This window comes from Leuresthes tenuis, unplaced genomic scaffold, assembly GCF_036924035.1.
Source record: "Leuresthes tenuis unplaced genomic scaffold, fLeuTen1.0.hap1 SCAF_16, whole genome shotgun sequence".
Classification (NCBI taxonomy): Eukaryota; Metazoa; Chordata; class Actinopteri; order Atheriniformes; family Atherinopsidae; genus Leuresthes; species Leuresthes tenuis.
The window spans coordinates 28,296,454-28,309,848 of NW_027325370.1; the positions used below are offsets into that span (position 1 = coordinate 28,296,454).

The 13,395-nt window shown below is 39.3% G+C and overlaps 1 protein-coding gene across 1 annotated transcript; it reads left to right on the forward strand.

The window, feature by feature from the left end:
• The first annotated feature begins 11,458 nt into the window (after positions 1-11,458).
• LOC140271719 (probable N-acetyltransferase camello) lies at positions 11,459-12,762 on the forward strand. Its single transcript, XM_072367005.1, has 2 exons — positions 11,459-11,477; positions 12,017-12,762. Exons 1-2 carry the CDS (start codon positions 11,459-11,461, stop codon positions 12,760-12,762), a joined length of 765 nt encoding a protein of 254 aa, XP_072223106.1.
• Positions 12,763-13,395: the final 633 nt, after the last annotated feature.

The window sequence follows — 13,395 nt, forward strand, 5'->3', positions numbered from 1 at the left end:
CCGGTTAATATATATGTTTATATATATATATATATATATATATAAACATATATATATAAACATATATATATTAACTATTTATTAAACGATATGACCAAAGACATGAACTTTAAGACAACAGTAGAAATGCTTTGAATATGGGTGATTATATAGGAAACACTGAGTGAATTGAAAAGAAACTAAGGGGAAATTGGAGGGATACTGGAGTTATTCAAATATCCTAGGTTTGTTACTAGTTGAAGTTAAAGGCTAACAGCTTGGATTAAGTTATCATTTGAACAGTGAATTCTCTCGACAACCACCGCATACCGTCTGAAAGGTAAGAACACTGTTGACCTTACTTAGTTGACACACTTTCTTCCTGTTAAGTCAGCTCCGAACAACAGGTGATCGCCAGCGGGTCCAAGTGGTCTCTCTCGGTTACGCGTCTCAAGGCCTTCGTTGTGAATGACGTTCGTGGACTTTAAAGTTGCCTGAACAGGTCGCTGCTTCTACACTAGAGCTTCTCGGTGCAAGGAGACGGAACTGGCTGGTATAGAGGAATTCGCCGCAAAGAATGACAAAAATGTCCAAGTGTTGGAGTTGGTTTGGTTGGTGACCAACTCTGATGAGGTGAACTTAAATTCACAAAATATTAACAAAAAGTTGATAAGCTTTAACGCTGGCTCTCTTAGTAAGACAACTATGTGACGATGCGTGCAGCAGCGGAGGTTAAAAGAAACGACGTAAACAGACATGGAGACAGCTGACAAGGTACAAACAAAGAAACACAAAACAGATCTTTTTACTACATTCTGTTTCTTTCTTTGTTTGGAGCCTTTTCTTCCTTCTCATCTTTCTCTCCTGTCATCTTTCTTTGTTCGTCTTTTTCGTCTTCCTCCATCAATCTTTTTCGTTATCTGTTCTCTCCCTTGCTCTCAACATGGGTTCCAGGGTTTGACTCGTGCAGGTGGGGCATGACGTAGGCTTATGCTACACTTTCAGCCAATGGTATGTCTGCAATTGTTGTGACGTCTGCCTGGGCATGTTTTGTGGGATCTAATTCTATCATTAAGTCTGATAAGACAAAGTAACTTGATTTCTCCATTCCTCCATCTCATAAAACATTTGTCTAGAAGATTCTGAAAACACTGCAAGTTGTTAAGATATTAAGGTTAAAGATATAACATAGACTTATGATATAAAGTCATCAAATAACAACATAACATAACATAGGCAATGATTATGAGTCTCAAAAGTCAGATGTCTATAAAAGTCTATAAAGTTATGATATATGAATAATGAACCAAACAATGTTATTTTCCTGTGTTAAACATGGAATACAAGAAGAAACAGCAGGAAACATCGGTCAACAGTTGCATTATTTCATATCTTATTGTTATTGACTTCATTTTGGGTTTAACTATTCAATACTACAGACCACTAGGGGGCAGATTAGTCCTTTTCCAAAATAATGATTTCTTCTGTATTCTTCCAAGTACGATCGTGAAAAAGGTCTTTTACTGAGAACCTGATTGAACTTGTACAAAGATTTAATACAGTTTCAAGATTCGACTGAAAGTGAATCTGAATAAGGTCATTTTAAGAGTTCCATGAGGTGTCTGTCTCTCATCTGGCTGAGTCAGGGTAAATGTCACTTTAGTTTACTTTTGTCCAGATAAGGTGGGGAGTGTCTGTTTATTCTCCAAAAAGGGTCCTTTGTTTGTTCAGCTTAGTTAGCACTAAGTCGTTAATGCATCCACCTAAGTTTATGGCGCAACTAAGTTTATGCAACAACTACTGTCCAAACTTTGCAGGCTGGAGACAAAAAGGATTACATGCCTGTTGTCACTCGTTAGAGCCCTGCAAAATGGCTTTCAAAAGCATTTTGGACCGATGATGGAGGATCCAGAGTTGGCTGCAGCTGCAGTCCTCTTGCCCAAGTTCAAGACTTCCTGGACTGACAAAGCAGATGTAATACAGGCTGGTGAGGCCAGTTTTTTTCATAGATTCATATGATCCCATTTTTATGTATTGTTATGTTTGAACACATGTATAAGTGAGTATACTTTATAACATCTCAGTCATGGCTCACCTAATAGGTTGTCAGTTATTGATGGTCTGTCCTTAATACCAAATAATCCTTTCTGATTTAGAATTAGCTGATTCACTGAAATTTCCATTTTCTATACCGTTAATCGGGTAGCGGGTGGGCTGGAGCCTATCCCAGCAGTCATCGGGTTAAAGGCAGGGTACACCCTGGACAGGTCGCCAGTCCATCACAGGGCCACACAGAGACAAACGAGACAAACAACCATGCACGCTCACTCCTGAGGACAATTTGGAGTCACCAATTAACCTGACATGCATGTTTTTGGACGGTGGGAGGAAGCCGGAGTACCCGGAGAGAACCCACGCATACACAGGGAGAACATGCAAACTCCACACAGAAAGGCCCTAGGCAGGGATCGAACCTGGAACCGTCTTGCTGTGAGGTGACGGTGTTAACCACCACACCATTTTCACTTGATTCACTGAAATCTAAATAACTAAATTGTGTTATGTACTTGCGATTACAGCCTTGCCATACATCAAACAACATCTTGAAATGACGGAGCATGAGAGTGAGAATCAGCAAAGAGAGTCATCTGATGAAGATGATTTCTTCTCCAGACCAATCTCCAGAAGGAAGCAAGGAAGTCCAGTTGAGCTTGATGGTTATCTAGCTTGTGCCACAGACACCATGGAGCTGCTGCACTCCTTCCCAGCCATTAAGAAGCTCTCTCTCAAGTTGAACAAAGCTCTACCTACCTCTGCTGCATGTGAACGACTTTTTAGCTGTGTTGGTCTATTCTTCACAGCCAAACAAAGCCGAATAGACTCTGTTAACTTAGAAAACCAGCTCCTACTGAAACTGAACAAAAGGTTCAGATGGTTAAGTGTGACAGAAATGCGAGTTTGTTCATTCAGTTTGTCTAAGAGTTTGAGATACTTGACAGACTTTTTGAAGGGCAGGGGCACATATAGCGCATCCTCACCACTGTAGAGGACACTTAAACATGCGTTTTGGCTCCCAAGACGGTACTTCAGCACGTGTTTTGGCTCCCGAGAGGGCATTTTTGCATGCGTTTCTCAACAATTGGGCCACAAGGGAGGTGACCCTCCCCGTGCACACCACTGCAAACACCCTATTTCCGATCACTGCACACGCCGAAATTTGTGATGGAAATGGGAAAATAATAAGCGTCCAACACAATAGTAATATGTGTGCTCTAATGCCTTTGGCATTGGCAACCATAATTACGTAAACACGCCATTTGGCTGGTACATTGGATTGTATGCAAAATTTTATCTGACATTAACAAGATTTACAATCGAATTGTTTATCAGAGTTTATGTACCTCTTAATCAGTTTTTGGAAAAAAAACTGTCACAGAGTGACAGCCAAAACTAAGGTAGGACTCAGTAGCAGGATTCAGTGGATGAAAAAATAAGATTTTATTTTGACAGAAGTGGAATTTTGATAAGCAGCGCTGAATCCGTGGCCAGGGAAACGCAGGAGAAAACAGGTAAGCACAAGGGTCCGGCCGGCAGGAGCAACTGGATGTAGAGAGGTTGGTTAGCAGGAGAATCCAAGTGGGTGAATGTTCCAAAAGGTAAGTACGAGATTTCCTTACTGTGATCTGGTGGAAACACAACTGGAGGGAGAGGTAGCGACTGACTGGCTGGAGGGTGTTTTTCAGAGTTGCGGCGGGTGAGCAGGCAGGTGGTGAGACAGATCCAGGTAAAGCAGAAATGTTGATGAGATGAGAAGGGAAACCAGGGGATCCGTCAGACTTGGGAGGAACAAGGCTGGGACGAGGCTGGACCAAGGAAGTAAGTGCACAAAACTTTTCTTTGTCAATAAATGCTGGCCAAGTTACCACAGGGGTAACCATGGCAAACCCATGGCAAAACGATCTGGTGAAGGCTGGTGCTCCTGCTGCTCCTTAAGAAGGGTTCTTGATGATGGTGTGACAACAGGCAGCCACCAGACTCCGCCCAGGTAACTGGGAAAACCTGCACACCCTGCCTGAAACTCAAAACACACCTCCAAGCCAGTCAGATCATGACAAAACCAGTCTCACTAGTAAATGTGAAATCATTGCATTTGTCTACATGTCCAAAATATATTAATGACATAATTCACAGTTGTAATTTTGTAATTTATGAGATGGCAACATAGGCCTAGGGTGTTTTTTGTGGGGCAGTATTCACATGACGTGACATAACATGACTCGGAACCTTTTGTCATGACTGTTGTTTGTGTTTTAGGTTTCTTGGTTAAGTCATTAGTTTTGCCATAGTTTCCTTAGTTTCTCTCACCCTGCCATTTAGCTGACTCACTTCACCTGTGCTTTCCCCCTCAGCTGCACTCCATCACTAATCACCTCCTTTCAGTATTTAGTTTCCAGATTCCCCCATGCACTCTATAAGATCCTTTCCATCTTTCATGTGTGTCAGGTTTGTTCCCGTGTTTATTGGTCGTGGTCGTGGTCGTGGTCGTGGTCGTGGTCGTGGTCGTGGTCGTGGTCGTGGTCGTGGTCGTGGTCGTGGTCGTGGTCGTGGTCGTGGTCTGAAAGATGCAAGACTTGAGCATGTAAATTCATTCTAACTCTAACCATTTAAGGCTTAGGGAGGGAAGTGGAGAAGTGCAATGACAGGGAAACATTGTGCAGTGGTGGACAATAATATAAACTTTAAATAATATTATGGTAAAATCCCTTAAAGTCATAGCTTTATGATAAGCATACTGAACAAGTTATGACCCTTACAGTCTTTCTGCAATATCAAGTCCATGAATTAAAATGCAGTTCGGTGTCATTTCATGTGCCCGCTGTAGTTTTTCTTGGTTAGTTTCCAAGGCAACTTTATTGTTTCTGGTGACTTTTTGTCTCAAGACAATGTACAATCAGCTAAGAAGCACTCTTACCTAATTTTATCAAGTTTAATTTTGCCCTTGGTGAAGTTTAATTTTGCCCTTGATGAAGAGTTGTTACAATGGAAATTCCATGATGCTTGACTATTTAATTCTACAGATGCTTGACTATTTAATTCTACAGTTTGTAAGTTAGGTAGTAAGATAAGATAGGTATCAAACATATCTCAGTGGATGGACTCAGTTGGTTTAGGTGCTGCAGTAACTGTTCACTCAATCATTACACTGCTACACTGGCAACATTAGGAAAGCAATACAGGAAGCCATAATTAGGTTTCAGGTATAAATCATGGAGTCCTTTGTTAGAAATGAAATGATTCATACAGATATCCTTGAATAATTCACATATGAATATTTGGCAGTGTTGTTCAGAGGCAATTAAACTGCTGCTGTCAGATAGAGAATTTAAGCTTACCAAATTTATGTGGCTAAAAGCATGTATGAGGTCAGTTAGGGTAGTTGGCTGAATTAATCTCGTGTTTTAGTTCATTAGTTAGACATCCCAATCCGCATATGATCCAATGTAACATTAAAGGGAAAAAGTGGATTCAGTTGTCTGTAACAAGCAGAGTGACAAGCATAATAGACCTAAGATCTTTGTATCATATCTGGAAACTTTTCCATCAATATAACATGTAGTGGTCACCTCACATTAGCTGTAGAGGCTTAAAACCTCTTTTAATAACCAGTCATTTTAGTCAAATGTCATCATTTCTCTATCTACAATGAATGATACTGTAGTTCATGTTGATGAAGATTCTCAGTCATCCAGGTCATGATAATCATAAATGCTTGAATAAGGGCAACTGGACTTCTGCTTGGTTCTTGAGGATGTTTCACCTCTCATCTGAAAGGCTTCTCCAGTTCTAAACTAGATGGTGGGGAGTATCAGCTTATACGCAGAGATGGTCGTTACAGCCACATGTGTCACTGAACCTCATGACCAAAATGCATGTTGTTTTGAGTCATTATCACCTATTAATTGTTTACTGGCCTGAGATGGTGAGTTTTGGTCACAGGATCCAAGATGTGAATGGTTGCGAAACTGCCTAGGGAGGAGAGACAATGCTGCATTGTAGGTGCTCGGAAGGTGAAACCAGAGACCACCTTGATGGCTTCCTTGACTCCTCTCTCAAACCATATGTCTTCTCTGTCCAGAGTGTGTACATTACTGTCCTGTAAAGAGTGTCACTTTTCCTTCAGATGTAGGTGCACTGTTGAGCCATGTGCTTGTGGAGCTGTTGTTAGGTCTCTCCTATATAGAGGTCCGTACACTCTTCACTGCACTGCACCGCATACACGGTGCCACTTAGTTTGTTTGGATGTTTTGTCCTTTGGGTGAACCAGTCTCTGTCTGAGGGTGTTCTTGGGTTTGAAGTGCACTGGAATGCCATGTTTAGAGAATATCCATATTCTCTGAGATGGCTGCCACATATGGAATTACTGTATGTTTGCAAGTGTTCTTTTTAGCTTCTCTAACAGTGTGGTTTGGTTCAGTTGTCTTTGCTGATTTGACAAAGGCCCAGTTTGGATATCAACAGGTTTGAAGAGCTTTCTTGTTATGCTGGTGTAGCGAACTCAAGTGTGGAATTTAATACAAACTTAAGATTTTAAATGACTGCAACATTCTTTTGTGGGGATGGTCAGTGTGGAAATACCAGATAGGGGATTTTTACATCAAAGAAGAGAAATTTACAACAAGCCCACGAAAGCATTTTGGGGGAGTTTTCTCAGCCCCTCTCTCCACATACCTGTACCATAAATTTAGGTAAATGCATTAATAGCTTAGAGCTAACGAAGCGGAACAAACAACAGACCCTTTCAGGAGAGTATTGGGGAAAACCAGAACAGGACCCTTCCGACCATATATGGTTCAAAGTAAACAATGGTGACAGTTTGCCCTGACTCTGACTCAAGCCAGAGACAGTCGCTGCACGGACCTCTGAAAAGGATCTCACCCAGAATCACTTTTTAGCTGAATCTTGAAACTGTATTAAATTGCCCCCGAGTGGTTCGTAGTACTGAATAGTTAAACCCAAAACTAAGTCAACAACTTGCATATGACATGTGGCATTTATATGAAATAATGCAACTATTAACCAATGCTTCAGCTGTTTCTTATTGTATTCTGTGTTTAACACAGGAAAATAACATTGTTTAGTTCGTTATTCATACTTCATAACTTTACAGATATCCACCTGAATTTTGAAACTCATAACCATCATGTTATGTTATGTTGATTGTTATGTTTTAATGTCTTTATATCCTAAGTTTATGCTATATTTTTACCCTTTTTATCATAACAAGTTATGGTGTTTTAGAATCCTCTGAACAAATGTTTATGAGACAGAGGAATGCAGGAGTCGAGTTGCTTTGAGGCAAACCTCCTTGCAGGTCGCCTTACAAAATACGCCCAGGCAGACGTCACAACAGTTTCAGGCATACCATTGGCTGAAAGTGTAGCGTAGGCCTATGTCATGCCCCGCCTCCGCGAATCAAACTCCAGAACCTGCGAGGAAAAGTCAGAATAGAGAATAGAGAATATTGAAGGTCCAGATCAGTAAAGAAGATGAAGAGCAGAGAGTTTTAAGATTGATGGAATGAGAGTCTGGCGGACAGTCTTTGAAAATGGCAGGAGAGGAAGATGAGATAGAAGAAGAAGGTCCGAACAAAGACAGAAAGAGAAGAATGTAGTAGAAAGATTCATTTTGCGTTCTTGTTCGTCCATCATCCTGTCTCCTCTCTATAGCACGTTTTAAACTCTGCTGCTATACGCCTCCTCACCTATTTTTGATCACCAAAAAGAGCCTGCGTTAAGCTTGTCAACCTTTTTGTCAATCTTTGAATTTAAGTTCACCTCATCAGAGTTGGTCAGCAACCAAAACCAACTCGACCCTTGGACAATTTTATCATTATTTGCGGTGAATTCCGACACACCACCCCGTTCGCCTCCCGAGCTACCAGAAGGAAGCCATTCTCCTGCGCAGGAAAGCGACCGGTCCAGTCCCTGAGAGTCAACCACAACGAAGGCCACGAGACGCGGAAACCAAGAGAGACCCAGTGGGACCCGCTGGCGATGACCTGTGGTTTGGAGCTGACCTAACCGTAAGATCTGCCCTGTTCTTACATTCCAGAAAGTATGCGGTGGGTGTCGAGAGAATTCACTATTAAAATGATAAATTAACCCAAGTTGTCAGCCTTTAACTTCAAATAGTAACAAACCTAGACTATTTGAATGATTCCGGTATCCATCCCCTCCCCTTAGTTATTTTCAATTCACTAAGTGTTTCTTATATAACCATCCATATTCAAAGCATTTCTCCTGTTGTCTTAAGGTTCATATCTTTGGTCATATCATTTTAATAAATGGTTCATATATATACATATATAAAATCAACCGTTTTTTTGTGTACGTGTTCTTTACGTACGTGTGAGTCCAACAAAACGAGAATTCACGAGTAGCGACTATATGAGACTGGAATTTATTAGTTATCAATTAATAATTGATTATTAATTTAACATACCAGAATCGTAAGATTCTGTCTTTTTCCTTCGATTGAAGGTGGTGCCCTAAAATGAGGTTAAATAAGGCTTATTCAGATAGTGAGAACTTTCAGATAAATCCTTATATCTTATCACATCATCCTACGTGTGTCCGCTATAAATATATATTGTTGGTTCCTTGTGTGTCGGCAATATATAATCTGGCTACACTGGTGTTCCTTTAGCTATAAGAATCAATTTCCTCTCAGCACCTCAAGGGGAATTATAACTTTAATTGAACTGACATCAGAATTCCTCCAACAACCCAAAATCACATAATTTACACTGTTTACTACAAAGTTGTTTAACTTAATTTTCATTGAACATGGGAAATAATTATGATGTGAGAAGTTATTACAGAGAGCCTAATCAAGCTAACCATGATTACCATTTAATTCCCTTGCAGAAGTTTTAGCCTGTATTTTATTTACAGCTATTTATTTTAGTTGTTTAAAATAAGTAAATTCATATTGCAATCGTTTTACTGTTTAAGGCTCCAATTGCATGCTTTTCCATGTTTTCTGGCTTATCTGTTGTGGTAAAATAATGTATTATCACTTTGAACATCACTCACAGCCAAAAAGAAAAAGCAGTATTTGCACTTAGTGTTTTTGTGCAGAAGGAAAAAAAAAAAACCAGTTCACATGTTCGTGACAGAAGGATCTGACCAGAATGGACGTGGCAAATATAAAGGAGTTTTTAAATGGCGGTGGTACCCAAGATTAAGAATGCAATGATTAGCAAACAGTCATACCGTGTCCGCTTTAACGTATCTTTTAACCATTTCAGCAGAGGAAGCAGTGTTTATTAAAGATGGTCTTCAAAAATGGTCACTATAAGGGGTTTACCAACTTAAAGTGGACTACAGAGTAACAACAAGAAGGAAAAAAACTTAATCAGCTCTGTTGCCTGCTGATTCACCAGTGCCACTCTTCCCTTTTGTTAGCTGAAAAAAAATCATCATAATGACAACACATTGGCTGACTAACAACAAACAATAAAAGAAGCATGATCTGATAATATGTTACTGCATTACATTCTGCAAAGTATTCTCTTTTGTTTCTCTCTTTTTTTTGCTTTGTAGAAATTAGAGACTTAGTTATGATTTTACAGGCCATTCAAAAAGGTTACAAGTCTTAATAATTCAATCATCTGGAACAATAGATATCATCTTGTTCTTGAATGGTGACTTATCCAGGTAGGCTCTTCAATTGGCTGTGAGAAAGTGAAATAATCCATACATTTCAAGATTTTTCCTCATCTTTGCATACAAATTAATATTTAAATCTCCCATAACAGTTTTTCTTGTGGATTAATAACAAGTCCTAATTGATCTTAAAAATCTTACATAGCTAATATTTTAATACATACAATTTAAAATTAATGACATTTCAGGAAACAGTAAAATGTTCACACTAATACTTTAGAATTAATCTTCTCTTGAACATGTTTACATTTTAAAGTATTTACAAAGCATAAAACCCCTCCACACCTCGTTATCCCTTTCTTCTCTGAACACATTATACCAAGGCATAACTACTACAGCCTCTGTGGTGTTGTGAGTTAACCAAGTTTCTGTCCAGAAAAAAATGTCAAAATCAAAGTTACCAAGTAAATGTTCCAGCTAGATCATATTTTATATATTTTAACGTCCACTGACTTATATACATCTTGGATAGACTAAAACATCCATGACTGGATGTTGGATCCTGCCTGGTTCAATGTTTCAATGAAAAAAAAAAAGACTAATATACTGCAATAAGCTGCATATTATTTCGTACATACATTTGTATGTAACAACCTTAATTGGAAAGGCACCTAGTAACTAAATGTAAATAAAGCAAGATAAATGGTATGATACTCAACTTTGACATCCTGTAGATTATAAGGCAGTATAATAAAGAACAGATACCTAAATATTTTAGTTTAATTCTGTAATTCTTGGAGAGTAATTAGTTCTATTATGTTATTGTAATCTATAGTTGTTTTGTTTTGTTTTTTTTTTAATCCAAAATCACCAGAAATGTTAATGTTAGGGCTTATTGTAGAAAAGGGCTAGGGTTTTTTGTTCTTTTTTTAATCGTGTATTTCTCTCGTAATTCACTAAATTAGGGGTAAGGGAGGGGAAAATTTTTTTTTCACCAAATGTGATTCCAATGTTAGCGTTTGGATTTCAGCAATGAGAATTCACATAGTGGTTGGGAAATGGCTTTGGACAGTTCCAGACTAGCTTGACCTTCTAGCTCTAACAGATTCATGAGGCAGCACTATCGATTTAAACAGGTGTAAAGGCCCTTCTACTACCAAGGAAAATGTAATCATGGCCAAGGGTCACTGGATTATTGCGCAAGACACCAAGGCCATAAGACACATTTATGTCAGGAGGTTAGACAATATTAATTTGACTTTTACCCTTATACTACAGAAGAGAAACAGTCTGGAGAGCCACAGAAGACTCCAGAGCAAAGACCACCAAAATATATGCAGCTAAAAGGAGGTTATTAAGAACATTTTAGCCCTGGAAGAATCTATGAAGTGCTCGAATAGGCATCAGATTCACATTCTACTCAGTTTTCTGATCTAATATATTCAGGATCTGTACACGTCCTCCCTGAGAAAACCCAATGACAGTTCTTTACTAATTAATAATAAAACTACATTAAGCTATGACTATAAAAACTGTTTTATAGTAAAAGCAATCCTGTGATTACAGCACACTTCATTTAACTATCAAAATGACAATAAACCTACATTTTTCATGCAAATGGTAGTAGATATGATTTTACGGTCATTTAAGGTGCCCAGTGTGTGTGTATGTGGTATGTAAGGTGAGCATGCTCAGACTAATTTCAATCCTTTTTGTGAACGGCTGATTATCACAATCTGTAGCTTAAGTCCAGGAGCAGCAGCAGCATTAGGTCCTTCAGTCTGAGCGACAGACGAGAGGAGAGAGTCAGCATGGCCCAGAAAAATAACCGTAAGTTTGGTGCTTTAATTGTGTTATTCTTTTATACCTTTTTCAACTAGTCAGGTTAATTTGAACAAGATTGCTAATAAGATGGTGGGGGTTTAAATGAATGGCAACGCTAACATGCCTGAGTGACCTGTAACAAAATTCTGTGAAACGAAAAACCTTTTGTTTGTTGCCCCAGGGTCTCACTTTGCTTAGATTTTCATTTTCAGCACATTTGAGATGTAATTGTATTCCATCTTACAATGACTCACACTTCAAATCTTAAAATGAAACAATGGCACAATAATTTCAATTGTGACTTTCCCCTTGGGTTGTCATATGCAAATGCCAGATTAATTGTTATTATTTATTACAAATGAAAGGGTTAGATTCAGTAAGAGGTGTGTTGATCATTTTTCCTTTTTAAGAACTTACGTGAGCATATTGAGCTCATTCTGAAATCCATGTGGAATTTGTGATTGCAATAACAAGCAGATTAGTCTCACTGAACTCTTGTTCTCTCCCTCCCTTTAATTTTCTTTCTCTTCCCCTTTAACCTGCAGTTCAGTTTTCAATCAGGGAATTCAAGCCCTCAGATCAACATGTGGTCATGTCACTCTTTCGGGATGGGATCCTTGAACATGTATACCCAGCTTTTTTTAAGGCCATGACCAATCCAGACCATGTTGGTGTGGCTCTGAGCATTTGCATGGCTGGCTATGTACTTGGAGGCAGCTCCTACTTCCAAGCTTTACTCTTTGGCAGTGGATGGGCTGGCCTCATTTATTACTGCTGTCATGACATCTACGAGGGCTACATGATGAGGAGGCTAAGCACAGACATGTCTGATATTCAAGCCAGCTACCTGGGAAACCCAGATAATGGTTTCTGGGTGGCTGAGGCAGATGTCAACGGCCAGACCAAGGTGGTGGGGATATTGGCAGTGACTGGGAATACAGGAGAGGAAGAAGGTGAAAGGTTTGATGACTGGAATGGAGGAGTGAGTGGCACAGAGTTCGCTCAGGATGCTGGGGATGGAAGTTATGGTGAGATGTCACACGTGGTTGTGGTCTTTCCATGGCGCCACAAAAACCTGGGCTCACAGTTGATGCGGAAGGCCTTGGACTTCTGCAAGGAGCGAGGCTTTGCCCGGTTCGTTGTGAATGTCAGCTCACCACAGACAGCAGCCATTTCCATGTTCCAAAAATTGGGTTTTGTTCAAACTGCATCCCACCGTAACACTCATGCTAATCGCTGGTTCTCCAAACTAGCTGGAATAAATGTGATGCGAATGGAGAAGTTAATTTAAACAAATCATGGACTCTAGACCTCAACACCTGACACAACCTTGACTGTTCAACACACAGAGAATAAATTGGTTCATTTATATTTTGGTCTCATTTGATGCAAAAAATATCTGTTGTGTGATGTCTGGTCACTTATGTCCACAGCTCACCATTATGGTAGTTTGAAAACAAACAAACCATTACCTTTCCATTTTTTTTCCACAATTAGCACTAACTTGCTCAGTTTCCTTGCATCTTTTCTTACCTTGATGTATTATGTATACACCTGCACTCATCACATTCCATTGCCCACAAACATTGAGAACAATTAGTCAACTTCAATGGTTGGTCAAATTAGCTTATTACTCGCAAATGGAAGAAAAATAAACCACAGAGATGTTTTATTGAATTCATTACTGGACATTAAACATAATCATATTCAATATACTTTTGTTTTTGTGTCCATTGAGGTGAACATAACCATATGTGAGAGAATAGAAATATAGCCATGTGGGAACAGGATCACTTTTTACTCCAATCTTTTTTTCAGGGAGAACTTGAATCTCTCTACCTCAGAGGAATTAATACCAGCTGACTTCTAAGACCTCACAACTCTTTGCTTAAAATACCAATGAAAAATGCAGTAGTATCAGGAC